Below are 25,986 nucleotides of genomic sequence, written 5' to 3' on the forward strand. Positions count from 1 at the left end.
CAATGTGGGGCTGGACCTCACAGACCACAAGATCATGACCTGAACTGAAGTCAGATGCTTAACTGACTGAGCCACCCAGGTGCCCCTAACTTACTTATTTTCATGTTTATTTATTTTTGAGAGAGAGACAGAACACGAACGGAGGAAGGACAGAGCAAGAGGGAGACACAGACTCTGAAGCAGGCTCCAGGCTCTGAGCTGTTGGCCCAGAGCCCGACTCGGGGCTCGAACTCATGAACGTTGAGAGCGTGACCTGAGCCAAAGTCAGATGCCTAACTGACTGAGCCTCCCAGGCACCCCTAAAAAAAGTTTTTAGTGTTTGTTTATTTTTGAGAGAGAGGGTGAGAGAGACAGAGCATGAGTGGGAGAGGGGCAGAGAGAGAGGGAGACACAGAATCCAAAGCAGATTCCAAGGTCTGAGCTGTGAGCACAGCTTGACATGGGGCTCGAACTCACGAACTGTGAGATCATGCCCTGAGCTGAAGTTGGATGCTTACCTGACTGAGCCACCCAGGCACCCCTAAATGTTTATTTTTGAGAGAGAGACAGCATGAACAGGGGAGGGGCAGAGAGAGGGGGAGACAGAGGACCTGAAGCAGGCTCTGAGCTGTCAGCAATAGAGCCCGTCATGGAGCTCAAACCCACAAACCGTTAGACCATGACCTAAGTCGAAGTCGGACGCTCAACCGACTGAGCCACCCAGGTACCCGCGAGTTTCTTCTTATTTTGACCCTAGCTTCATCTTAACTTTTATTACTCGTGCATGGTACTTCGACCGGGGGTGGGGACACAAGGCCTTCCTCACGAGGAGTCCAGGATGCATTCCAGCAGCAGAGCCAACAGGATTGTGGTGCTTTGCCTGAAGAGTGAGAGGGGTGAGGACTCAGGGCTGCAGCCCTGATCTTGCCTGAAATAAACAGTGGGCGAGTGGTGCTCACTGAGCCAGGTGGTGGGGAGGGGACCAAGGCCGGGGGCAAGAACCAAAGTTCCTTGGTCACCATAATGTATCACCTCTGGACTTTTTATTTATTTATTTATTTATTTATTTATTTATTTATTTAAGAGCACAAGTGGGGGAGGGGCAGAGAGAGAGGGGGACAGAGGATCTGAAGCGGTCTCTGTGCCGACAGCAGAAATCCCGATATGGGGCTCGAACTCACCAACTGCGAGATCGTGACCTGAACTGAAGTTGGACGCTTAACCAACTGAGCCATCCAGGCGCCCCAGCTCTGGACTTTTTAAAAGAAGTACATGTTTCAACACTTTTAAACAGTAGTGTTAAAACAAACAAACAAACAAACAAACAATTCTTTATTGTATGATGCTTGATATGCTATTTTGACATCCAGGTAGCAATGTTAGAAAGGCAGTTGGGTTTATGAGTCTGCACTTAATGATGTGTGTGCACTTAATGTGTGTGGTGCTCAGAGTTACGGGGTAGACCTGTCGGGCCTGAGCCCTGGGGCTTCCTCTTCCGGAGTCTGGTGGAGAAGGCCAGGGTGGCGGTCAAGACCCTGAGGGGCTGCCGGGGACTTGGAGGAAAATGAGGGAGTTGACCCAAGGGCAGAGAAGCAACCACTTAGAGAGGGAGACTTGACTCTTGGAGTCAGCAAGACAAAGGCTTGAATGGCGTTTCAGGGGAATAGTGTGGGTGACATCCCACGGGGGGACAGGAGGGTGAGGTGGTGGGGACACCAAGGGCTGACCCTCTGCATGAGCTTTGGTGTGAAGGGAGCAGAGAAGTGGCTGTGCTGAGAGGTGGCTGTCTGATCTTCTCTGTGTTTTGAGATGGGACGCCTTGGAATATAGCTTTCGGCTAATGGGATTGATTATGATGGCTTCCCTGAGTCCCATGTACCCGCTCTTCCGCCTGCCCCACCCCACCCCGATCGGTATTCTCCTGAGAGAAGGTGAGGAAGGCTGTGTGTGGCTCCTGTTCGGGAGCCGCAGCCTCCGTTCTCCTCGTTTCCGCTCATCACCCCGTCTCGTGAGGCTGCTTGGGGTGCAGTAGGGGTTGGTTTGCGGACCGGGTTTCGGCTTGGATTTAGTTGGAGGGCAAACGCAAGGCCAGGCCAGGTGCCAGAGACCACGTGTCCTCTCAGGGTGATTCCGTTCAGCTGGAGGGACGGTCACGCCAGAAGCAGTCTTTACTGACGTTACCGCGAGGACGTCAGGATTCAGTGCCTGCCTCGTCCTGCCACAGCAGCGCCACAACCTGTGGCAGCCTCGTGCTCAGACAGTGGGGGTCACTGTTGTCGGGAGAAAGGACATGGGTGGTGGGGCCTGTGTTCTCTCACGTGAATGTGGAAACCCTTACTTCCCTCCTTCTCTGTTCCTGCCAGGATCCTGGCCACAGCGGGCACTGACTTCGACCTGCGGACCCTGCGAGCTGTGCGTGTGCTCAGGCCCCTGAAGCTGGTGTCTGGGATTCCGAGTGAGTCTGGCAAAAGCAATCAGCCCCAAGCCTACCTGGATCACTAACACCCTCCCCCAAGCCCACCATGGCCACAGCCACAGTTAAGCCTTAACCAGTGGGCCTTTGGCTTGGGTGACTTGAAGCTCAGGGCTCCTGACCTGTGAGAACCAGGTGTGAAGAAGCCTGACATTCTCTGTGAAAGCCCAGAGAGTGGCTCTGTTGTTTTGCCCTGATTTGGCTTCCCCAGATGGAAACTTTGCTTCTCCTCACACGCTCTGCTACATTTCTAGCTCTTTGCTTCTTTTTCTGGGGTTAAAGCACAGACAAGAGACCGAGCAAGGTGGTAGGCAGGATGCCTGACAAAATAGTCAAAGGACCACCTGACTTGGCTCAGGCTTGGCAGGGCCTTGGAGAACTGAGGCCCGGTTAAGACATGCTCTTGGATTCAGCTGCTCAAGGAGCCACACCTGGTTAGGAGCGTGGCCAGGGTTACCTTGAGAGGCAGGGGCGACCCTGACTCCTGTTCCTCAGTCCAGTGGAAGTCTGGTTTTCGGTTTCCTCAGGGCCCCCAGTGGGCAGGGACCTAGGGCTATGTCCCTCTGAGGCCGCTGCAGGGGGAGCCCCTGTTCTGCCCCAAGACCCTGCCAGGTAAAGGCTCAGGCTTGTATCTAAGAGCTGGGGCCATGCGGGGAGGGGGTCATGGGGTTGAGCTTCCTCTGTGTGCTGAGTCCCTCTGGCTTTGTGGTCAGTGGTCAAACACTCCTGCAAGCAGGTCCCCTGCTTTGCTTTCCCTAAAGTGTTGGGGCCTGTCAAGATCTGCTCTTCCCTCCCAGCACCCCCTCCCCTCCCCTCCCCTCTTAGGACTGTGTTCTTGCTCCACCCAGAGCCCTCCATAGGTCCACACATCTCGCCAGCACCCACCCTCCACCAGACCCCAATTCTGACACGACACGCCCTGCCCCTCCCCTGCGCTGGGATCTCTCCGTCTACTTCCCTCTGAGACTTATGCTTGTCCCCCACCCTGAACACTCTTGTGTAAGCACGTGCGGTTTCCCTCGACTCCCCACGCTCCCTGCTCCGTCCCCTACTCTGAGGGCTCTCAGATCAGCACCTTGCCCCGGGACCCCCAGTCCTAAGCAGCCCAGGTGCTCGCCAGTCTGCCCCCCCCCCCCCGCCCCCTGCACCGCCCACCCTGCTCTGATGTGCCCTGCTCTGGCTGCTCTGGCCCAGGTCTGCAGGTGGTGCTCAAGTCCATAATGAAGGCCATGGTCCCGCTTCTGCAGATTGGGTTGCTTCTCTTCTTTGCCATCCTCATGTTTGCCATCATTGGCCTCGAGTTCTACATGGGAAAATTCCACAAGGCCTGTTTCCCCAACAGCACAGGTGAGGCCTGGCAGCACCCCTTGGGCTCAGACGGGACCGCGGACTCACGCATCCAGGAGACAGGCACTGTTCTAGGTGCCAGACAGACGGGGGCGGGGGGCACACACCACAACCTGAAAAACACAAAAACATGAGTAAACACATAAATGCAATGATTACAGGTTGTGGTACTTGAGGTAGAATAACTTGGGAGCCTGCTTCACAGAAATGCGCCAGGGGAGGCCTCTCTCCTGAGGGGACAGGTGAGCAGTGATCGGACTGACGTTAAGAGGGATTGCAATGTGGCCGCCAGGCCGGAGAACTCCACTTATGAGGCGCAGCCGGGATAGAGGGGGAATCACGTGGGCTTCGTGGCCGTGGCAGGAACTCCGAGTCTTCCTCTGAGAGAAATCAGGAAGACGGTGGAGGGCTCTGAGTGAGGACTGACGTCATCTGATTGTTCTGGCTGCTCCAGGGAGGCAAAGGCAGAAACAGGCTTCCTCAGGAGGGCAACATCTCGACTGGAGAGACATGGCGGCTGCGGCCAGGCTGTTCTGGTGGAGACGGCACAACGGGTTGGGCTCTGGGTGTGTTTTGCAGTGAGGCGGATGAGCCACATGAACGTGTCAGTCGACGCAGAGAAAGCTCTGACTAAAATTTAAATCATTCATGATTTTGAAAACGTCTTATCAAAGCACTCTGTAGGGCCAGTGTAGTGAGGCCTGGGCCCTGCAGCCCCCAGCCATCCTGTGGCCACACGTCGTGTGGGCTCTGAGCCGATCTGCCCGGCAAGCAGGGCCTGCGGTGGCCGACTCCAGAGTGACAGGCAACATCTGTGTGTCAGGAGAGCCTCAGTGTTAGTTTGGCTGTGAGAGAAAGCAGTCAGCGTTGTAGCGGCAGGAAGAGTTGGATGTTAGGGGTTTGTCGTTTTTGAGTTTAAGGCGAGTGAGTCCTGAGCGTGTTTAAACAGTAACGGGCAGGTTCCAGTAGGAAGGGAGAGGTTGACCAGTGGTTCCTGGGAGGGTTGGTCTGAGCTCAGGGGGAGCCAGACTGTAGGCAGGGGGAGAGAGTTGGTGCAGGGAGGGAGGGTGGGGGGAGTCAAGGGAGGATTTCCACTGGTGCTTGATGCCTGCCCACCTGTGATGAGGCCTTTGAAGCCCAGGGGCCGCAGGAGGGGTTGGAGAACTTGGTGTTTCTGGGTTCAGGGTCTGTGCTTCATTCTTCTCTCCACAGATCCAGAGCCGGTGGGTGACTTTCCCTGTGGCAAGGAGGCCCCGGCCCGGCTGTGTGAGGGCGACACCGAGTGCCGGGAGTACTGGCCGGGACCCAACTTTGGCATCACCAACTTTGACAATATCCTGTTTGCCATCTTGACAGTGTTCCAGTGCATCACCATGGAGGGATGGACTGACATCCTTTATAACGTGAGTTGCATCTTGGCCCTGGGACTGTGGATGGACCCTGGAGCTCCTAGGATCCCATTTGGGGTGACGTTCCCGACCTGAGAGCCTGTGCCCAGCCCCAAGTTCCTTCCTCTACCCTGGGATGAAATACAGGCCCCTTCCTTCAGATGACTCCACCAAGGGCCCACTGTCATCAATGTCGACTCGAACTCTTGACCTAGGTCCTAGAGTCTCCAGGACAGCTTCTCTTATGAAAGTAAAACCGAGGGCCAGGTAGAAAGCCAGCAAAGAAAATGCCAGAGAAGATGCTACTGCTGCTGGTCACATGGTCACAGCGCCAGTCCCTAAGGCTCACTGCAAGCTTGCTCCAAGCTAGGCCCTGCGTGAAGTGCCCTGTCCCTGTTAACTCATAGAGTCGTCTCAAGAACCCCATGTACAGTGAGGAGGCTGAGGCATGGAGGGGCTGTTGAAGTTGCTCAAGGCCCTGAGACTGGTAGGCAGCTCGCCGGGAACTACTAGTTGTGCCATCCCTGCTGGGTTTTCTGGATGGAGGGAGGGAGAGGGAAGCCTGCTGGGCCTCTCGTTGTCCCTAGGCTGCCCGGTAAAGACAGGAGCAGGGCAGCGTTTATGGCTGCACTCAGCAGACTCTCAGGAAGACTTCTCTGATGGCGCTGGGGCTCTGGGCTCAGAGTGTGTGTCTTGCACATTTCTGTCTTCTCTGCCGTGTCTATCTGGTGCTGTTTCCTCTTCATCCTCTTGCCCACGAGGATGCCTGCCTGTCACAGTGATGTACACAGGGCAGTCTGGGTTGGTACCCATGACAGAAGCTGGTCTTGCCTGGTGGCCCATCTCACTGCCACCTCTCCTCCATGTGACGCTCTTCTGGGAGGACTCGACCACAGAAGCTTGAGCAGAATTCTGTCTCTTTTCTTATGTGCTGACCTCCCTCGCTACCTCCTACATGCTGTAGCCCTGTGAGCCACCGGGGCATAAGAACAATGAAATTAGTCCCTCGGGGGCTTTGGGAGGTAGACAAGGAAGGCACACATGAGCTAGAAATCTTGGAAGGTTTGGCTGGGAAGGTATGGCTGGCGGATTGCTGTTTTCTGGATAGCTAGAGCGAGCTCTGCTTGTGGGCTGTGGGTGGAGGACTTGCAGGTACAAGATACCTCGTGCTGAACCTGCCACTTGGGTGCTGAGGTGGGGTTTGGGCTCTAAGCCCCTGGAGGCCTGTGTTCCCCGGCCTCTAGGAGCCCGGGGAAGAAATGACGGTGCGATAGTCTGGTGGCATGAGGGACAGGAGGAAAGGGGCAGACTGGGGCCCTCTACTCTGTGGGTGCATGGAAACCCAGGTGGATGGCAGGGCTAGGAATCCAGCAGATGCTTGGGAAATGCTCGCTGAGCGTGCAGAGGGAAGGTGGAAGTTCAGGAAAAGCTGGCCCAAAGTCCCTTGAACCAGATCCCTCCTTGGACTGGGAGTCGTGTCTCCTGACAGGCTCTGTTTAATTGAGGAAAAGAAGAACAGGCACAAAGGCAGTTATGAGGAGCTTGACTGTCCTTTTCCTACAGCCAGTCAAGGAACGATTTCCCAAGGACAGACCCTAAAAATAGCTCTGAGCTGGCCACATCCCTGCCAGCCCCACCTGAGCAAGGGCTGCATGAATAGGTCTCTGCAGCTTTCAGTGCCCCCTGGGACTTGGCCAGGGGCCCCGGTGACTCAGATGGGTGGGTCTGTGCCCTGTGTGGGAGGGGCTGAGCAGGAACTAGGCCCTAGGGCAGGACTGGTCACGAGAGCCACAGAGGGTTCATTTGGCATATACTTCCATTGGACCCGCTGGGCTCTGGGTACCCCCGAGATGCTACACGTACAGTGGTGAGCAGACGACGTTCGATAAAGGCCTTATAATGCCAAGTGCTTTAAAGAAAACAAAGGTGGATGAGGGGCAGGGAGCGATGAGTTAGACACCTTGTGAAAGCCAGGCCTGGTGAGGTCTGGAAGCCAGACACGCGGGTGCTATGAGATCGTGCCTTGGCGGTTTGGCAAGGTACCAGGACACAGTGACAGTGGTGACCTGTGAGGTGGCCTAGACCTGGCTGGGTCCACTCTCCACACTGGGGGGTAAGAGGGTGAATTGCTGCAAATCAGACCGGGTGTTTTGAAGGGGATTCTTCAGAGAAAGAGCCTGCCGCTTGCCTCCAACCCAGTGCTCCAACCCAGACGTGCTCCTGGAGTGTGGAGCCCCAAGTGACAGTGCCGGGATTTCAAGGGCAGGAGCCACTGGCCTGCCACGGTGGGGCGGAGGGAGACAGGTGGAGAATACACTCGATGTTGGGAACAGAGGAGGGTGTGTGAGTGTTTCTCATGGACCAGCTATGGCCAGGGGACAGTAGCCAGCCAAGAGCCCTTTTAAATTCTGACCAGGGCGAGTGACCTCTCAGTAGAGAACCTGTGTTCACAACAGACTGCTGAAAAAATGGGGGTGGGGGTGGGGGAGTTCTCCAACTGAGGGAGAAATGGCTTGCCTGCATTTTGAAAAGTAAGTGGAGTCAAATGGGTTCCTGGAAGAACCCACAGAAATGCCTTGTGAGAGAGGAGTCAGCAGTAAATTTCCGTCAGGCCCAGAAAGATGAGATTATCTCAGGGCACGGCCAAGCATGGAAAAACTTGCCTTCCCTCCCACCCCCCACCCTTTTTCCTCCCCTGCTTGCATCGTGTTGGGGTCAATAACCCAGCCAGCAGCAAGCTGAGGAAGAAGGAACAGTGTTAGGCGTGGAGGGGCAAAGAGGGACCACGCCTCCCTTTCCCAGTGAAAGCAGCCAGCTGTGGCAGGCCAGCTAAAAGAGTAGATATTCTCAGTGTAAAGCATGTTAAGTAGTTTTATTGCCAGCTGGGATTGGACACTTAATTACTGAATTGAGACTGTGTTTTCTACTTAAAGTGATTGTAGAACTTTCTACTACCCAGGAGTTATCAGAAAAGTTATAGGACTTATCCAGGTTTTTATCCAGGGGCATGAATATGTTCAAAGGGACAGTAGGAGGTAAGTGAAGTTGGCTTATGATTATATACATGTGGTTTTGCATATGCTCGTTGTACTGGTTACACGAAGCTCTGAGGAAGGGTTGTTCACATGTATAGGTGCAAAGGCCGTGTTTTACAGTGAGCACAGGTAGGGCTTGCTCGTCTGTTGCGTGTGCAGTGTGAGAGAGAAGAACCAAAGATGTGACATCAGCCACTGGGGAAGGTGGTGCCCTTTCTTGAGAAGGGAGACTTGGGAGTGAGATATTTGCTCGGTTTGTTTCAGTGGAGTAGTAGTGGAGCCCAGGGACTCTGATTTGCCTCCATAATGTTTCAAAGAACTGGTTTCATGCAAGGGAGACGCTGAGTATACAGTTGGGTATATGACAGGGAGCTCAGAGGAGACAGCAGGGCTGAGGGTGTCCGTCTGAGATCATGGATGGAGTTTAACAGTATGGGAGAGGATGTGATTGGCTCAGCAAGGAATGTAGAAGGAGAAGCAAAGAAGGCCCAAGACTGAGCCCTCTCTGAGCTTGGCTGTTGGGGGGAATTCCAACATTCCGAAGACAAGTAGGAAAGAAGGAGCCAGCGAGAGACCAAGGTGGAGCCTTTGAGGCAGGGTAGAAACAGCACCGTGAGCGTGCTGTGTCTTGGAAGCAGAGCTAAGAAAAAAGTTTCTAGAAAATGATCAACCAGGTCAGAGGTCAAGAAAGATGCTGGTAATTTGACAAGAGCGGTTTCGGTGGTGGGGGTAGAAGCTCGGAAGGTGCAGGTTAAAGGTGAAGGCAGGATGAGAGCGAGGACGGCAGGTGGAGTCGGCTCTTTCCCGGAGCTCCCTGTGAGGTGTAGCGAGACGGTGGGAGGGAGCTGCAGGGAGAGATGGGGGTTGGCTGGTGGTTTTTTTCTAAAGTAAACTCTATTTGAGATAATTGAGGGCTTATGTGCAGTTGTAAGAAATAATACAGAGAGATCCCGTGTCTCCTGTAATGGTTACACCCTGCAGAACTAGTGTGCCTCACAACCCGAATACTGACACTGATGTCGAGATATACAACATTCCATGCCGGAAGGACACCCAGGTTGCCTTGTAGCCACACCAACTTCTTTCTTACCCTCACCCCCCTCAATCCCTGTTGACCACTAGTCTCTTTGTCACATCTGTAATGTCAAGGAGGTTATGTAAATGAAACCATAGTATATGTCACTTTTTGGTATTGGCTATTTTCACTCACGTGATTCTTTGGGGATTCATCTAGGTTAATGTGTGTCAGTAATTGGTTCCTTTTTATGGCTGGGCAGTCTTCTGTGATATGGGTGGGCTAGGTTTATTTAACATTTACCTGCTATAGGACATATGGATTGTTTTCAGTTTGGGGCTATTGTGAACATAATTGCTCTACACACTTGTGTACAGGTTTTTGTGTAAACATAAGTTTTCATTTCTCAGGGATAAATGCCTCGGGGTGCAATTTCTGGCTTGTATAGTAGTTGCAAGTTTAGTTTTTTAAGAAACTAAAAATTTCCCAGAAGGCTGTATTCTGTTACATTCCCATCAGGAGTGGATGGATAACGTAGCCTCCTCACCAGTATTTGATGTTGTCATTGTTTTCGACTTTAGCCCTTCTGGTTAAGTGTGTACTGATATGTCATTATGGTTTGAATCCACACTTCCTAATGGCTGATGGTGTTAAGTATCATTTCCTACTTTTTTGCCATTCATTTGTCTTCTTCAGGGACATGCCTCTTCATATCTTTTGTCCACAGTTTGTCTGGATTGTTACTTTACTGTGAAGTTTTCATATATTCTAGGAACTAGTTGGTTGTCAGATATGTGGCTTGCAAATACTTTTTTTCTAGTCATTAACTTGACTTTTCATACTCTTCACCTGGTTTTTCACAGAACACGCATTTTTAATTGTGAAAAAGTCCAGTTTATCAGTTTTTCCGTTTGTAGATTGGGCTTTTAGGGTCAAATTTAAGAACTCTTTGCCTAGCCTTAAATCCTGAAGATTTTATTCTATGGTTTTTTTCTTAAAGTTTTATTGTTTTACATTTTACATGCAAGTCTGTGATCCAGTTTGAGTTAATTTTTGCATAAAGTGTGAGGTCTAGGGGCACCTGGGTGGCTCAGTTGGTTAAGCATCCAACTTTGGCTCAGGTCATGATCTCCTGGTTTATGAGTTCAAGCCTCGCATCTGGCTCTCTGCTGTCAGTGCAGAGCCCTCTTTGGATCCTCTGTCCCTCTCTCTCTCTCTCTCTCTGCCCCTCCCCCCCTCAAAAATAAACATAAAAAAAAATAAAGTATGAGGTTTGGGTTGAGATTCTTCTCTCACTCCCCCTGCTTCTCCACACCTTCCTTCTTCCCTCTCTTCTTTCCTACCTTCCTTACTTTTTGGAGGCTTGTGAATATCCAGCTGCTCTAGCAACCCTTGTTGAAAAGGCTATATTTCCTCCATTGAATTACTTTTGCACCTCTGCTAAAAAATTTGGGTGTAGTTGTGTGGGTCTTTCTTTTCCTTCCTTTTTTAAACAAGGTCATACCCAATGTGGGGCTTATACGTTGCTTAAATCAATTTGTTAATGTTTCATTAAGGGTTTTGGCACCCATATTCATGAGGGCTTTTGGTCTGTAATTTCCTTCTAGTTTGAATTATGTTTGTCTGGTTTTGGTATGAAGGCAATACAAGCTTTATAAAACGAATTAGAAAGTAGTTCTTCCTTTCTCATTTTCTAGAAGAGATTTGTGTATGTGGTATTAATTCTTTTTTTGAGAATTGGTAGAATTCTACAATCTGGGTCTAGAGATTTCTTTTTTAAATGTTTTCAATGTTTATTTATTATTTTTGAGAAGGGAGAGAGAGCCAGAGCACGAGCTGAGGAGGGACAGAGAGAGAGGGAGACAGAATCTGAAGCAGGCTCCAGGCTCTGAGCTGTCAGCACAGAGCCCAACATGGAGCTTGAACTCACAAACCTGTGAGATCATGATCTGAGCCAAAATCAAGAGTCAGATGCTTAACTGACTGAGCCACCGAGGCGCCTCAAGATTTCATTCTTTTATTTGTGGCTGAATGTATATATGTATGTATGTATGTGTGTGTATATGTGTATACACATAAATACATTTACATATAAATGTATATTTATATATCTTCTCTATCCATTCATCAATCAGTGGGCATTTGGGCTGTTTTCATATCTTAGATGTTGTAAATAATGCTGCTGTAAACATAGGAGTGAATGTATCCCTTTGAATTAGTGTTCTTGTATTCTTTGGGTAAATACCCGGTAGTGTGATTCCTGGATTGTAGGGTAGTTCTAGTTAAAAAAAAAAAAAATAAAAATTTTTTTAACATGTATTTATTTTTGAGAGATAGAGAGAGACAGAGCATGAGTGGGGGAGGGGCAGAGAGAGAGGGAGACACAGAATCCGAAGCAGGCTCCAGGCTCTGAGCTGTCAGCACAGAGGCAGTCGCGGGGCTCGAACTCACGAGCCATGAGTCGTGACCTGAGCCAAAGTTGGACGCTTAACCGACTAAGCCACCCAGGCGCCCCAGGGTAGTTCTATTTTTAACTTTTTGAGAAAACATACTGTTTTCCAGAGTGGCTGCACCAGTTTGCATTCCCACTAACAGTGCATGAGTGTTCCTTTTTCTCCACATCCTCAACAACACCTATTGTTTCTTGTTAAAATTTAATTTTAAATTTAATCAAACAACCATGAAAGGAAGTGGCATTTCATTTTGGCTTTGATTTGCATTTCCCTAATGACTTATGATATTGAGCATCTTTTATGTGCTTATTACACCATTTATATGTCTTCTTTGGAGAAATGTGTATTCAGATCATTTTCCCATTTTAAAATTGGTTAATTTGTCATTTTATTATTGGCCAGTAATTTTTCTGTATCTATTATGGATGCTAGACCCTTATCAGATATATGATTTGTAAATATTTCTTACATTTTGCGCATTGTCTTTTCACTTTCTTGATGGTGTCATTTGAAGTACCAACAATTTTTATTTTGATGAAGTCCAATTTTTCTATTTTTATTTTCATCATTGTGCTTTTGGTGTTACAGCTGAGAATTCATTACCAAATTCAAAGTCGTGAAGATTTATTCCTATATTTTCTTTTAAGAGTTTTCTAATTTTTGTTCTCATATTTAGGTCTATGATACATTTTACTTTTTGTATGTGATGTGAGGTAGGGACTCAGCATCATTCTTTGCATGTGGATATCCAGTTGTTGAAAAGACTGTTCTTTCCCCCATTGAATTTCTTGGTACCATTGTTAAAAAATCAATTGATGATAAATGTAAGGGTTTATTTCTAGATCATCAATTTTATTCCATTGACCAATATATCTATCCTTTTTAGGGGGAAATTTTTAAAATTACGATTTCACTTTCCTTAATAATTATAGCTCTATTAAATTTAACTATTTTATATTGGATGAGTTGTGGTAGTTTGAGTTTTTTGAGAACTTGGTCCATTTCATCCTTGTTAGTGAATGTATGTAGAGTTGTTTGTGGTATTCCTTCATTAACCTTTTGATGTTTGCTGGGTCTGTAGTGATATCCCCTGTTTCATTCATAAAATTGATAACGTGTCTCTGTCCTTTTTTCTTGGTCAGTATTGTTAGAGGTATGTCAATGTAACTGATTTTTTTTTCAAAGAACCAAGTTAAAAAATTGACTTTTTTCTATAGTTTTTATTTTCAATTTTGTTGATTTATGCTCTTATCATTATTATTTACTTGCTTAAGTTTCCTTTGGGTTTATGTTGCTCTTTTTTTTTCCTAGCAGCTTGAGGTGGAAGTTTAGATTATTGATTTGATTGATTTGGTTATTGATTTGATTACTCTTTCATAATGTATGTATTTTATTTAGTGATACAAATTTCCCTCTTGGCACTGCATTAGCTGTGCCCTTCAAATTTGACACATTGTATTTTTATTTTCATTCAGTTCAGTGTATTTTTATATTTCCCTTGAGACTTCTTCTTTGACCCAAGGACTATTTAGAATTGTTTTCCACCTATAAGTAAGGTGTCATTTCTCTTTTGATTGTCTTTAGTTTTCTTAAATTTGACTATGATATGTCATGTTGTGGATTTCTTTGGGTTTATCTTATTTTTTATATTTATTTTTTATTTCAGAGACAGAGACAGAGTGAGAGAGAGAGGGTGTGTGTGTGCATGCACACACACAGCAGGGGAGGGGCAGAGGGAGAGGGAGAGAGAATCTTAAGCAGGCTCCACACTCAGCATGGAGCCTGTCACAGGGCTCGATCCCATGACCCTGGGACCACGACCTGAGCTGAAACCAACTGAACCATCCAGGTGGCCCGAATTTATCTTATTTGGTGTTTGTTTAGCTTCTTGAATCTGTAGGTTTATGTCTCTTGATAAATTTAAGAAGTTTTCAGGTGTTATTTTTTTGAACACTTTTCAGCCTCAGTGAATGCATGGTGGTCACTACCAGCGTACTGGACACTCCTGTATTTTGCTCTCCTGATGACATGAACATTAGGTCTGTTGTTACAGTCCCACAGGTTCTTTAGGCTCTGTTCTGTTTTTTTTTTTCTTTTAATTTTTTTTAATGTTTGTTTATTTTTGAGAGAGAGAGAGAGAGAGAGAGAGAGAGAGAGAGAGTGTGGAGGAGGGGCAGGGAGAGAGGGAGACACCGAATCCAAAGCAGGCTCCGGGCTCTGAGATATTAGCACAGAGCCTGATGCGGGGCTTGAACTCAAGAACCGTAAGATTATGACCTGAGCTGAAGTTGGATGCCCAACCGACTGAGCCACCCAGGTGCCCCTTCTTGGTTGTTTTTGAAGTCTGGTTTCTTTCTGTTTATCAGACTGGGTAACTTCTGTTTCTCTTTTTTACTCTTCACTTATTCTTTCCCCTGTCTGCTCTATTCTGTTGTTATGCCTTCCATTTATATTTTAATTTTGATTATTGTTGTTTTCAGTTCTAAGTTTTCCATTTGGTTCTTCTTTATATCTTCTACTTGTTTGCTGACACTATTTTTTTGTTGAGACTTTCTGTTTTTGAGTGTGTTTCGAGTGTGTCCATGATTGTTCTCTGAAGTATTTTTATAATAGCTGCTTTAAAATATTTGTCAGGTACTTTTATTGTCTCTGTCATCTTACTGTTGGCAATCTGTATCAGTCAGAGTTCTCCAGAAATATAGAACCAGTAGGATGTGTATGTATGTGTGTATACAGATATATGTGAAGAGAGAAAGACTGATTAATTTCTAATTGGGAATTGGCTCTTGTGATTATGAAGGCTGGCAAGTCCAAATCTGCAGTTTGAGCTGGCAGGTTGAAGACCCAGGAGAGATGGTGGTACAATTCCAGTCTGAAACCCAGCAGGTGGAAACCCAGTAGAGCCAATGGTGCAGATGAAGTCTGAAGGCAGTCTACTAGAGAATTCCCTTTTACTTGGAGGAGGGTTGGTCTTTTTGTTCTCTTCAGACCTTCAACTGATTGGATGAGGTCCACCACATTATGGAAGGCAATCGGCTTTACTCTATCAATTAAAATGTTAATCTCCTCCCAAACACATTTACAGAAACACCCGGAATAATGTTTGACTGAATATCTAGGGACCCCATGGCCCAGTCAAGGTTGACACATAAAATTAACCATCACAGCATCTATTGAAAATCTGTCGATCTTTTTTTCCATTCAGTTTGTGCTTTCCCTGGTTCTTGGCATGGCAAATGAGTTTCAGTTGAAAACTGGACACTTTTGGTACTGTGTTATGAGACCAAGGCTATAAAAGTCAAAAGGTCTAGGAGAGATGTCCTTCTTTGCATTCAGTTTTTAGATTATGCCTGAGTGCTGGCTTGTGGCTTAAACCAGGCACATGGTAAGGACTGTTCCCTGGGGACTTGTGGACTTGCTCTCGATCACGGGGAAATGTGGCATGCGGCTCACTGCCTCTGAGCTGCTGCAAAAGCTGCTACAGACAGAAGATCAGACTTGAGCCTAGGGCCCGTGGGCTCCATTCAGGAGAAATGTCTTTGGAGCTGACTGGTATGTCCAGCAGCCTGGGAAGAATAGGGGAGTTGTCCAAGCAGAGGCTGGCCTGCAGCCTTCAAGGTATCCTGGGACCCTTTGGGTCCCTGGAACTACTCCTTGGCTTTTCAGCATTGCTGGGCAGTGATCAGTAGTGCTAAGTGTCCTTGGTCTTTTGAGAGCTGCAGTTCCCGTGAAAGCTCTGTGGGGCAAAGGCAGGCAAGTCTGATGTGGGTCCTTCCCGGACTCCCCCTGTCTGGACCTCCCACCACCTGAACTCTCCTTGCCTAGGCCATGCCAGGTGTTCGAGGTAGAGTCAGGGGCACTTCTGTAGCCAGGGCTATGTGTCTTGTCCACCTGTTTCTCCTCATCTCCCCCTTGCTTCCAGACAAATGATGCAGCCGGCAACACCTGGAACTGGCTCTACTTCATCCCTCTCATCATCATCGGCTCCTTCTTCATGCTCAACCTGGTGTTGGGTGTGCTCTCAGGGTAAGAGGCCACATGGGCTTGGGTGCCACCTGCCCCTCCGTGTTCTCAGGCTAAGGGGACAGATGGTGGGGTCAGATATGGGCCTGTGTGACATGGGAAAGGCCTCGTGGCCACCCTCTGTGGTGGTCACTCCCAGCATACTGAGCTCTGGCCAGCCTTTCCTTTGTGCTGCCATCCTGACCTCTGCCTTGACCGTCGTCTGGCCCTGGCCTCCTTACGTCTGTCCCACCCTTGGCCTTCACCTGGCTCTGATGATGGGGGAGGGGCTGCTGCTGCATCTCAGCTGGGTCTGTGGTGGGGTTTCTGGGAGTGGAGAGTGATGGAGCAGCCCTGTATCCTGGCTAGAGTGGTCACCAGGCTCTCCAGCGTAGCCTTGACCCCTGGCTTGCTCCTCCTCTCCAGACACCTTTCTGTGCTGAACTCCTCCAGTAGAGAGCAAGGGAGGGTGGGGCTAGGAGTCCTTCCTGAAGAAAAGTGCTTCCTGACTCCACATTGCAGTGAGATGTGGCACACGGTACCCTCCTGTGGTATGGACCAATGGCTACAGAAATGCTTTGTGCTTAGGGGCACAGATGGGGCTGGCGTTTAAGGCTCCTGTCCTTCTACCAGGCTGAGGAACCTGTGTTGGGAAGGCCTGGCCTGCTCTCTGCCCCTACCTTGGTGTCATACCTCCTATAAGACTCGAGGAGAACAACTCCTCCCTGCCCACCCTGAAGGTTCCTGCTCAGGCCCAGGGTTCCTGAGGGAGGCCGGGGGAGAGGCTGGTGGACCCAAGAGGCAGCTATCTTACTGGCCGGGAAAGGAACAGCCATTGAGAGGGCAGTGGTTAGGGGCCAAGGCCTGCGTGCTCTGGCTCTGGAATGTGTCCTTGGCCTCGGTCCTATCCTGAGGGATATGTCACTAGCATGTCTTTTCAAGCACTTGCATAGGACAGGCAAGCCCACAGCACAGGGAATGGTTGTAGAACTTCTAGTCTAGTGAGGGGATTGCATGGTCGGAGCTCGACGGGGTTGGTGGGGAAGCCAGGGGAGGCCCGGAGCTCAGAGAAGCCACCTAGGGAAGGGGCATTTCCAATGAGACCCAAAGGGGGGACCAGGAATGAACTCCATGAAGGAGGGAGGAAGGTCTCCCAGGCAGAAAAGAGCTGGGGTGGAGGCCCAGAGGTACAGAGGGGTGCAGGGATGCTCAAAGCTGAAGCCAGAAGGTGTGGAGGGGAGAGGGTGCTGAGCTGGCAGACGGCAGGCTTGTGTGGAGCGTGGGCTCTGTGCTGAGGACAGTGCACAGTGGGGGGTGGTAGGAACATGAGTGGGTTCATGGTGAGTTGGGAGAGCAGCCTGCTCAGTCTGGCTTTTTGTGCAGCTTACCCTGGAGAACGTGCAGGAAGAATTCAGGGATTGGGGCTGTGTGGCCCCTCACTGAGCAGGGCCATGAACTTTGTGACTGTGTGGCCCTTCTCCCCACTGTGAGCATCCTGGCCTCTGGGAATGGGATGATATGCGATGGTTTTCCTTGTTAGTCTCAGCTGAGCCCTCTCTCAGTCATCCAGGCTAAGCAGAGGGACCCCAGGGTTCTCTTTCAGGTTCTCCTTGGAGATGGCAGGGCCCCTAAAGCCAGCAGTCAGTGCACAGCATGTGGGGCCCATGGAAGCAGTGATTGATGCCACGGGTACAGCCTGGCCTGGGGAAAGCTCGCCCTGCAGGGCCCAGTCCACGTCTGGGCAAGTGCTGCTGGTTTAGCCGGCTTGGAGCCAACCAGCCTCGCGTTCTTCTTCCCAGAGGAGCAGGATCAGCGAACCCTCTGGTGGCTTTTCTCAGCAGTTAGAACTGATGCCTGAGGAGGGCAGGCCCTACTGCTGGCTACCATCTGAGAAGTGGTGCTGTGTGCAGGGCCTAGGTTGCTGCAGCAAGTTTTCACTGGTGGCTCTGAGACTGACTCAAGCGGTGTTGTTACTGCCCCACCCCTGCACCCCAGGCCCTCCTACCCTCATCGTGGCCAAGGGAGAAGGGAGGAGGAGGAGAGGGGTCCTATATTCCTGCGAATTCAGGGTTTGGGAGGGATGGGAGGTCCAGGCAGGAGCTGGCTCCTCTCATTTCCAGGATGGCCACAGCTCAGGCCCTGGTGGACACTGGCCATGAGTTTGGGTCAGTGCTGGCCAGAGCTGAGCTCTCTCTCCTGCTGTGGCTATGTGCCAGGAGTCAGGCCTGCCAGGCTCACCGCACCAAGCTGCTTCTCTTGGAGGAGGAACAACTACTCACCTGAGACTAGACATTGCTATTTTGCTGTGGGGCTGTGCCCGCCTGCCCTTTGGGGGCCTGGATCCTGCCCCAGGCCTGAGCTGAGAGGCTTGCAAGGCTGTACGCTGGGTGCCTGTGTGCCTGTGTGTGAATGGCTTCCTTCTGGCAGTGTGAGGCTGCAAGCTTGGCTGGGAGCCTGGGGCTGGGCTGCTGAGGGGTAAGGAGAGCAGAAATCTCTCTCCTGGTCATCTCAGACCTCAGAGGTTTGTCTGAGGTGGCTTGCATGGGCTGTAGAATGTTTTCCTTTTGTCTCTGGCTTGCCCTATCCGGTCCCTTCTTGCCCTGTTCCTGTCTGTCCATCCCCTCCTAGTAAGGGCCCTGGGTCTGAACCAACAGAAAAAACAAAGTGTAAGTCCTCTTGGGCAAGTCTTGCCCAGAAGCCCTTCGTAGGATGGCAGGTGACAGGGCCTGGCACTCAGAGGGAGGGGTGTGCTTTGGCCTGCTCTGGGCAGGGGGTGTGGCATTGTCCCTGCCCTCTGGAGCCCCCTCTGGGGACTGCGGTGCTGTCCCTGTGTGCTAGAGGAGTCTGAGGAAGGAGGGTTCACCTGGGCCCTCCGAGGGCTCAGGTTGGAAGAGGCCGTGGTGGTGAGGCTCCCTGGGAGGGCGGCCTGTGACCTGCATGTCATGTCCCAGCCTCTTCCTGGTTCCCTTTGCCTCTGCGTCTGCACACCCATGGGGCGGGCGAATGTGCTCACACTCACCTGATCTGCTTACTTTTGTGGCCCCTGCACAATGCAGAGAGTTTGCCAAGGAGCGTGAGAGGGTCGAGAACCGCCGGGCCTTCCTGAAGCTCCGCCGGCAGCAGCAGATTGAGCGGGAGCTCAATGGGTACCTGGAATGGATCTTCAAGGCTGGTGAGAACCAGGGGCTGCTGCCTTGCTCCCGGCCTGTCCTCTGTCAGTGCAGCTGGAGCCCCAGCCCTGGGCCGGACGAGACCAGCCTGGAGAGCTGAGGAGAGCTGAGGTGTTGGAAGTGGCTTCTCCAGCTGGCCGGGGCAGCCATATGGCTCTGGAGACACCGGCCTTTTTAATGGAGGCTTCTGGCATGGCCTAGCCTAGAGCTAGTTTCTGCCTGTCAGACTCAAGCACCCTTCCCTTGACCTGAGTGTGTTCTGCGCCCTGTCTCTGGGCTGTGTCAAGCCTGGGGTTTCTGACTGCCTCCCTCCCCCGCCCCCGCCCCCGCCCCAGGCCAGCATTCTTTCCTGCATATGGGGCGCCTGCTGTGCCTCCTGAAGCGCCTCTTCCGCCAGGAACTCACCTAGTGGGGTGGCTGCCCTCAGGGGAGGGTGATGTGAACAGGCCAGGCCCCCCTCATGGGGCACCGTGTGGGGGACACATAGAGGGTGTCTGTCTCAGTAGGAAAAGCTCGGGCCGTGAGCCCCACGGCCTTCTGGAGTCATGAGGGTGAGAAGGCGGGTCCAGCAGCAGAGGCGCATCTTTACTCTGCCGTGTTCCTGGGGACTGAGCCCTGGGCAGGGTGGGGGCAGGGAGGCTCCCAGCTGAGGCTGTGTCTCACTCGCAGAGGAAGTCATGCTGGCTGAGGAGGACAAGAATGCGGAGGAGAAGTCCCCTCTGGATGGTAGGTGACCACTGTTAGCACTCCGTGCCCGGCGCGCCGCGTGTGCATGCTTGCATGTGTGGTGCCGTCTGCCGTTGTTCTGCCGGCAGCTGCACGGCCGCCACCTTCCGCAGGGTCCTGGGCAGACCCATTCGGAGGTCACCGCATGCTCCCGGGCAGTTGCGTGCCCTGGACCCGAGTGGAGGTAGCTGGCGGTGGGCTTAGATAGCACACCTGCCGAGGTATCACCCGGGGGCTCAGAGGAGTCCGTGCTCACAGTATGGACCCGAGAGCTGTGTTCTCCAACATGACGCTTTACATGTGACTGTGTAAGCTCATGCGTAAGTCCACTGCAGTGAAGTAAAAGTGAAAGTCCTGCTCCTCAGGCTCACCCACCACATCTCAAGCGTTCAATAGACATATGGGGCTAGAGGCTACTGTACTGGTCAGCACAGATGTAGATCATTTCCATCATTATAGAAAGTTCTATTGGACTGTGCTGCTTCTAGAAGCTTTTAAAGTTCAGGTTTAAACCAAGTTGTATCTGTGTCTAGAGCTCAGGGTGATGTGGCTCCCAGATTGCCACGGAAAGCCTCTTAGCACAGCCTGGGGCTGCTAGGGCGGGGATGAGGGCCAGAGTGGCCATGGTTACTGGCCTGGCTACTAGCACAGTCCCAGTGGCAGGACAGTCGTCCTGTTTTCACACCCACTGCTGAGGAGAGGGCCAGAGAGCTTGGCTGTGTCCCCTGCGGCCTCAGCTGGACCCACATCTGGGGCTCTGCGCATGTCTGTGCTGGCCCCTCTGCAGACCTGACTGATCTCTCTGGCCCCAGAGTGGGCTGCTTGGCAGTGGGCCACAGTCCTGGCCTTGTCCTTACAGACGTCTCCTGGTCTCCCTGGTAGCCAGGCCTTCCCCACTGACATCATCGTGGAGAAAAGGGAAGGTGGCACTCCCCTCACGATTCCTTGTCCCCTGTGCTCTGAAGACTGAGAGGGGCCCACAGGGGCCAGGATAGGAGATCCCCAGGAAGACGGTCGCAGGCTCAGCTGAGATGCACCCCCGCCCTGAGGCAGTCCCCTCCCCCTCCCCTTGTTTAAAGCAGTGTTGAAGAGAGCAGCCACCAAGAAGAGCCGGAATGACCTGATCCATGCCGAGGAGGGGGAGGACCGGTTTGCAGACCTCTGTGCTGTTGGTGAGTCTCTTTGGTTCCTCCTGGCCTGTCCTGTGAGTGGGTACAGGAATTCCCCTAGCTTCCGGCCTGTCCCCTGGGCCCCCCAGCCCTCTGGGGCCACCCTCCTTCCCTTCCTTCCCTACCGCTCACACTCCTGTGTCCACCCTGATGGCAGGAGGTACAGTGCCCTCTGCCCTCTGCTGTGTGCTCAGCATTTTTTCCCCTGGTGCAGGCAGTGGAGTGAGCGGTGTGTTTGCCCAGTGCTTCCTGCCCTTTCCCACCGGTGCAGTCCCGGCTGCTCTCGGCTCTACCACCCCCAACGTGGGCACAGAGCCTCGGGCCGCACCCCGTAGCTGAAGGGCTACGTGTGTGTTACTGACCGTAGCGACCGAAAGGTTCTGGCTGTCTCTCTTCCCAGCCCCTGTCTGTCTTCCACGCTCCTGGGGCCTCTGGCTTCATCCCCTTCTTCTCAAATGGTAGAAGAGAAATTCTGGTTGCTTGATCACGCAGAGCTGTTTTAGTTCCCTTCCTCAGTCTGGTACCAGGAGTGCCCAGGCCTTTTCCCACCAAATGCCCTGTTACTGTGCATTCTGCAGCAGAAGAGGGCTGAGCCAAGGGCCTCCACCTTGGTGGTTGGAGACAGGCCTGCATGGCAGTGAGCTTCTCACTGGGGCACCAAGTCAAGGGGTTGCAGGCGAACTTGGTCTCCAGCCGTCCGTGAGCAGGCCCGAGTCCGAGGTCTGCTTCTCATTATGTGGTTGCACTTATTTGCATTTATGACACAACTCTTTTTTAAAAAAAATAATTTAAATGTGCATTTATCTTAGAGAGACATGCAGACAGAGTGCGAGCAGGGGAAGAACAGCAAAAGGGAGACACAGAATCAGAAGCAGGCTCCAGGCTATGAGACAACTCTTTGATGAAAGTTACTTGTGTATTTATCTGTCAATCAGTCTGTCTCTGTGTGTCTCTATCTATCCATCCATCAATCAATGTGTCTGTCATCTAAGTATCTATCTATCATCTGTCAGTAATCTATCTATTAATCAATCTGTGTATCTATCAATCTATCATCTGTCAATCATCTATCTATAATTCAATCAATCTAGGTATCTGTGTGCCTGTCTATCATCTATCTTTTCTGTCTTTTTTTCCCCACACAGCCCAGTAAACCCATGTCAGTAGCTTGGGATTTATCCCTGTTTCTCCACACATATCAGATATAACACACATTTGTATCACACACACATGCATGTAGACATGCACACATACACACATGTAGAGTTTGGGGATCTATTCATGTTACAGATAGGCTTTCATACAAATTTTTCTATACCCTCTGGAGACCACTCCCCTCTGCAGTGTAGTTCTAATTCTGTCTTGTCAGTGGCTGCGTGGTGTTGCACAGTATGGATTCACTCTAATTGCTCAGGGGCTGTCCGTTGACGGCCATTCATTTATTTTTAGGTTGTTTTATCTTCATCATGAGCAGCGCCACCGAACAGAACCCTATAAGCAACCGTCCTTCCTTTCCAGCGCTTCTGTCCCTGCGGGCAGATTTCTGGGAGCTGGGCACTGCGTCGCCTGCTAGACGTGCCCCTCCCAGTTACGTGCCATAGCTACTTTCGACTTTACCTTGACGCCAACTTGATGATGTTTCCTTGGAACTGTCGTTCTCGTTTCACTCATTACTAACGATTTTGAGCTCCTTTTTAAAAATGTTTGCTTCTGATCTGAATTTGCGTTTCGGTGAGTCTTCATATACCCGTCCATTTTTCCGTTGGGTGGTTTGTGCTTGCTAGTTAATAAGAGACTGATGTGTGTTGTGGGTCTGAGCTTTGTTACAGTTTTTACAAATTTATCACATGAGTGTTGTATTTAAATAGTCCCCTTGGTTCCTATTTTACTTAGAGTTTTTATTCTGATTTTTTAAAGTCTACAGTTTAAAATAATTTAAGCAACACCTAAAGTACCCGTTCTTCAAGGGTAAAGATAAAACTGTGAACCCTTCTAGTAAAGAAAGAAAAAGAACTAGGACCAGTTTTATAAATTGTGCCTTACGAGGAAATCTTACATTTTCTCAGCGTTTCAAACTTGTTTCTAGAGAGTTGCCTGTAGTTTCTCTTGCAGTTCTTTTACTCTCTCCTGTATTCAGCCCTTTGTTCATTCACTCAGCAGATGTTTATCAAGTGCCCCTGACGTGCAAGTAACTGCTCACGGCTCCGGGGCTATAGCACTGAACAAAATGATGAAGCCCCTTCATCTTCTGCGTTTTCTAGCCTGGCTGTGGCATCAGACCACAGGCAGTAGAATAGGAAGAGCACACAGCATGTCAGTGCCACGTCTGGAAAAGGAAAACATCGAGAAGGGCGGGGGCTTGGAGGTTTCGGGGGTTTTGGAGTTTTAAAGAGAAAGGCCACAGAAGGCCTCCCTGGAAAGGTCGCTTTTGAGTAAAAGCTGAAGGAAGTGAGGAAGTCAGGCCCATGGAAGGGAACATCCAGGCAACACGTGAGAGGATCCTGAGGCCAGAAGGAGCGTGGCACTTGTGGGGACTGTCTGGGAGGCCAGTGTGGCTGGAGTGGAGCGGTGTGGGTTTCGGGGGAGCAGTGCCACGGGATCGGAAGGTCGCAGAGGGCGGGGCCCAGCAGGGACTGTGGCTGCTGGTGGGTTTGCAGAGCAGAGTCGCTGTCCTCCAGTTGGGGCGCAAGAGATCCTCAAGTGCAGGAGGGCCAGATGCGGGCCCGTTTAGAGGCCACTGTAGGGATCCAACCGGCAGTGGCTGCCATGGAGGTGTGCAGTGGCCAGATTCTGGGTACATTCTGAAGACAAACACACAGGCTTTGCTGGCCAGCTGGATGTGGGCGTCAGAGGACTCGGGGCGGCCATGTGACTCAAGGAGGGGCACTGGGGGCTGACTCCCAGAGTCTGGGGAGCAGCTGGAGGGCCAGTGGGGGCATCAGGTAGCACCTGTATGTGGGGGTCTGGCGGTCAGGAGGTCAGGCGGGAGACGTTGCACAGTCGCTGTGAGGGTGTTTAGGCCCTTGAAGCCGGCTCACATCCTGCTGACTCTGCTTCTGCTTTTTCTGGTTGTTGGAACGTTTATCTTTGCCTTCTGTTTTATTCATTTGGATTGTGTGGGGTGAATATGTATTAATGATCATTTAAAATAACCCTGGTTTAGATTTCTTTTCTTCTATTTTGTTTTTGTTTTAAATGTCATTACTTTCTTTTGTATTTTTGTTATCTTTGTATAGTATTTTGATTTACATATTATTGCTTCCCTAATTTCTGAAAATGTGTAACTGTTTCTTTTTCCTTTCTTCTTTACCCGCAAAGGCACTGAAGGCTGTGCCCCGCCCCTGCATACGGCTTTGCTGCGATGGCCTCCTTTTATGGGCTTTTCCATCGTGGTTTCTTTTCTTCACTCTCAAAAGGTGTCTGGGAATCTGCTTCGCTCCCCACAAATTTCTCACTTTTCTAACCCACAAACAGCCGTCTCCCCTCCCCTGCTCTCATAATTAGAACCATGCTTCTTTACTATTTTAGCCTGTTTTTTATTTTTACTTATTTATTTATTTTTACCATCCTCACCACTGAGATGCATCATTTCCATGAGGAAATTGCTGTATTTGCCATCTCTCTGCCCCTATTGGCCCCGATGTGACCTTTGCAGTGTTCTCCTCTTCTCCCTGCCAACTCCTGGTTTAGAGAACTTTGGTGTTTGTAGCCCTAGGCTGTCATTAGTCCCGTGGTCACCTCAGCTGCTTAGCACATTCCCAGAGGTGGGTTTGCTTTTAGCCGTCCTCCAGCCACTACCCCATAGACCTGTCTCTGCTTCCTCTCTGTCCTGTGCTTGGCCTGCTTCCCCGAGGCATGTGTGGGGGGGGGACCCTTGTGAGGGAGGCCTGTTTAATGGCTCCTCCTGCTGCTCCGTGGTATCGCCCTGTCCCCTTCTTTCCCTGTGCAGATGTAGCCTCGGGGGGCTGGAACTCTCGTCCTGGGTCAGAAGTTCCTTCTCTGCCCAGCATCAGGCCTGGTGGACTTTTCCAGCCTGTGGGCTCAGGCCTTCCTTCACCGAGGCTTCTTCTTTCCATGTGTGCAATGACTTCGTCTCCTCACCGTGCTCGTTTTGTGTCCCGACTCCCCGTCGTCCGTGTTCTGCCCCTCGAGGTTTCTCCCCTCGGTTAAAACCCACTTGTGCTGCACCCTCCAGGCTACTCGTCTGGGCTTTAAGAGTGAACCTCCTTTCCTTTCATCTGCTGAAGGGGATTTTATTTTTTCTCCAGGAAGTTTCTCTCTTTTACTTTTATTGTGATTGGTTTGGTGCCGCACACAAGTCCTTGGGATTCTCCCGATATCTCCTCCTGGGTGTCTTGCAGGGCCGAAGGATCATGTGCCTCAGGCCTCAGGCCTCAGCAGGTTTGGGCGTGGGGTTTCACAGGGTGGAAGAAGTCATGGGTCCCCTGGTGCCCAGCACCCCCTTTGTCCCTCCCTGTGTGCTGAGGATGGCTGTGTCTTATGTGCTGGGCTTGTCACCCCTCCATCCGCTGTCACTGCTGCTGTTGACTGAGCCCAGGTGCCAGGCCCCGTGTTGTTGCCCTGACTCCTACATGGCCTGCGAGGTCCAGGTTCCCTGTTTCCTATTTTTGAGTGAGGACTCTCCAGGCTGTGTGGCGTGTATAAGGCCCTGTGCCTAGGGCAGGGGTGACGGGGGTTTGTGTTTTCATGGCTTGTTGTTGAACCTCACCTTCATTACCCTGTGCTGGTGAATGCAACAGCAAAGCTGTTTCTCCTCTGTCCCTTCACTGGCCTCTGGTGGGCTCACCAAGGGCGAGAACAGAGCTTAGTCGTTCTGTCTTCTCTCTGCCACTCAGGGCCTGGCGCGAAAACTCTGTACATGTTTGTGGAAGGAATGGCTGTTAGGCAGGGCCGGCGTAGACTTTTTATTAACAGTGAACTCCCTTTGGGGCATGATGGGAAGAAATGCAGACATTGTATGTGGTCACGCATTGTTCACACGAGTGCTTAACTGTGACGTCATTTGCAGGTTAATTTAATTCTCGATTTCCCCTAGCTTGACGAGATCGGATTCTTGTTCCTTGAAATAAGCCTTTTGGTTATAAAGAATATGTGTTGATGAAGCTAAACATGGAAATGCAGAGTGCTGAAGAGAAGCAGCCTCGTCTCTCATGCTTTTCCCCTCCCAGAGCTATGATTCTGGATTTGGCATGTGTCCGTGCTCACTGC

At 50.8% G+C, this 25,986-nt stretch overlaps 1 protein-coding gene across 5 annotated transcripts in view; it reads left to right on the forward strand.

Annotated features, from left to right (window-relative positions):
* Positions 1-25,986, forward strand: part of CACNA1B (calcium voltage-gated channel subunit alpha1 B) — a 190,721-nt gene that overhangs the window by 35,659 nt on the left and 129,076 nt on the right. For 2 of the 5 annotated variants that reach the window (XM_060608057.3, XM_060608056.3), the window contains 7 exons: positions 2,343-2,434; positions 3,647-3,799; positions 5,012-5,202; positions 15,613-15,716; positions 18,749-18,864; positions 19,532-19,588; positions 20,671-20,760. In XM_060608057.3, coding sequence (XP_060464040.3) covers positions 2,343-2,434; positions 3,647-3,799; positions 5,012-5,202; positions 15,613-15,716; positions 18,749-18,864; positions 19,532-19,588; positions 20,671-20,760 — 803 coding nt within the window. Of the gene's footprint in view, positions 1-2,342; positions 2,435-3,646; positions 3,800-5,011; positions 5,203-8,047; positions 8,223-15,612; positions 15,717-18,748; positions 18,865-19,531; positions 19,589-20,667; positions 20,761-25,986 lie in introns of those variants that run through there. The other 3 variants (XM_060608055.3, XM_060608054.3, XM_060608058.3) reach the window with 2 other exon arrangements.

The sequence above is a fragment of the Panthera onca genome, chromosome D4, assembly GCF_046562875.1.
Source record: "Panthera onca isolate mPanOnc1 chromosome D4, mPanOnc1 haplotype 2, whole genome shotgun sequence".
NCBI classification, from domain to species: domain Eukaryota; kingdom Metazoa; phylum Chordata; class Mammalia; order Carnivora; family Felidae; genus Panthera; species Panthera onca.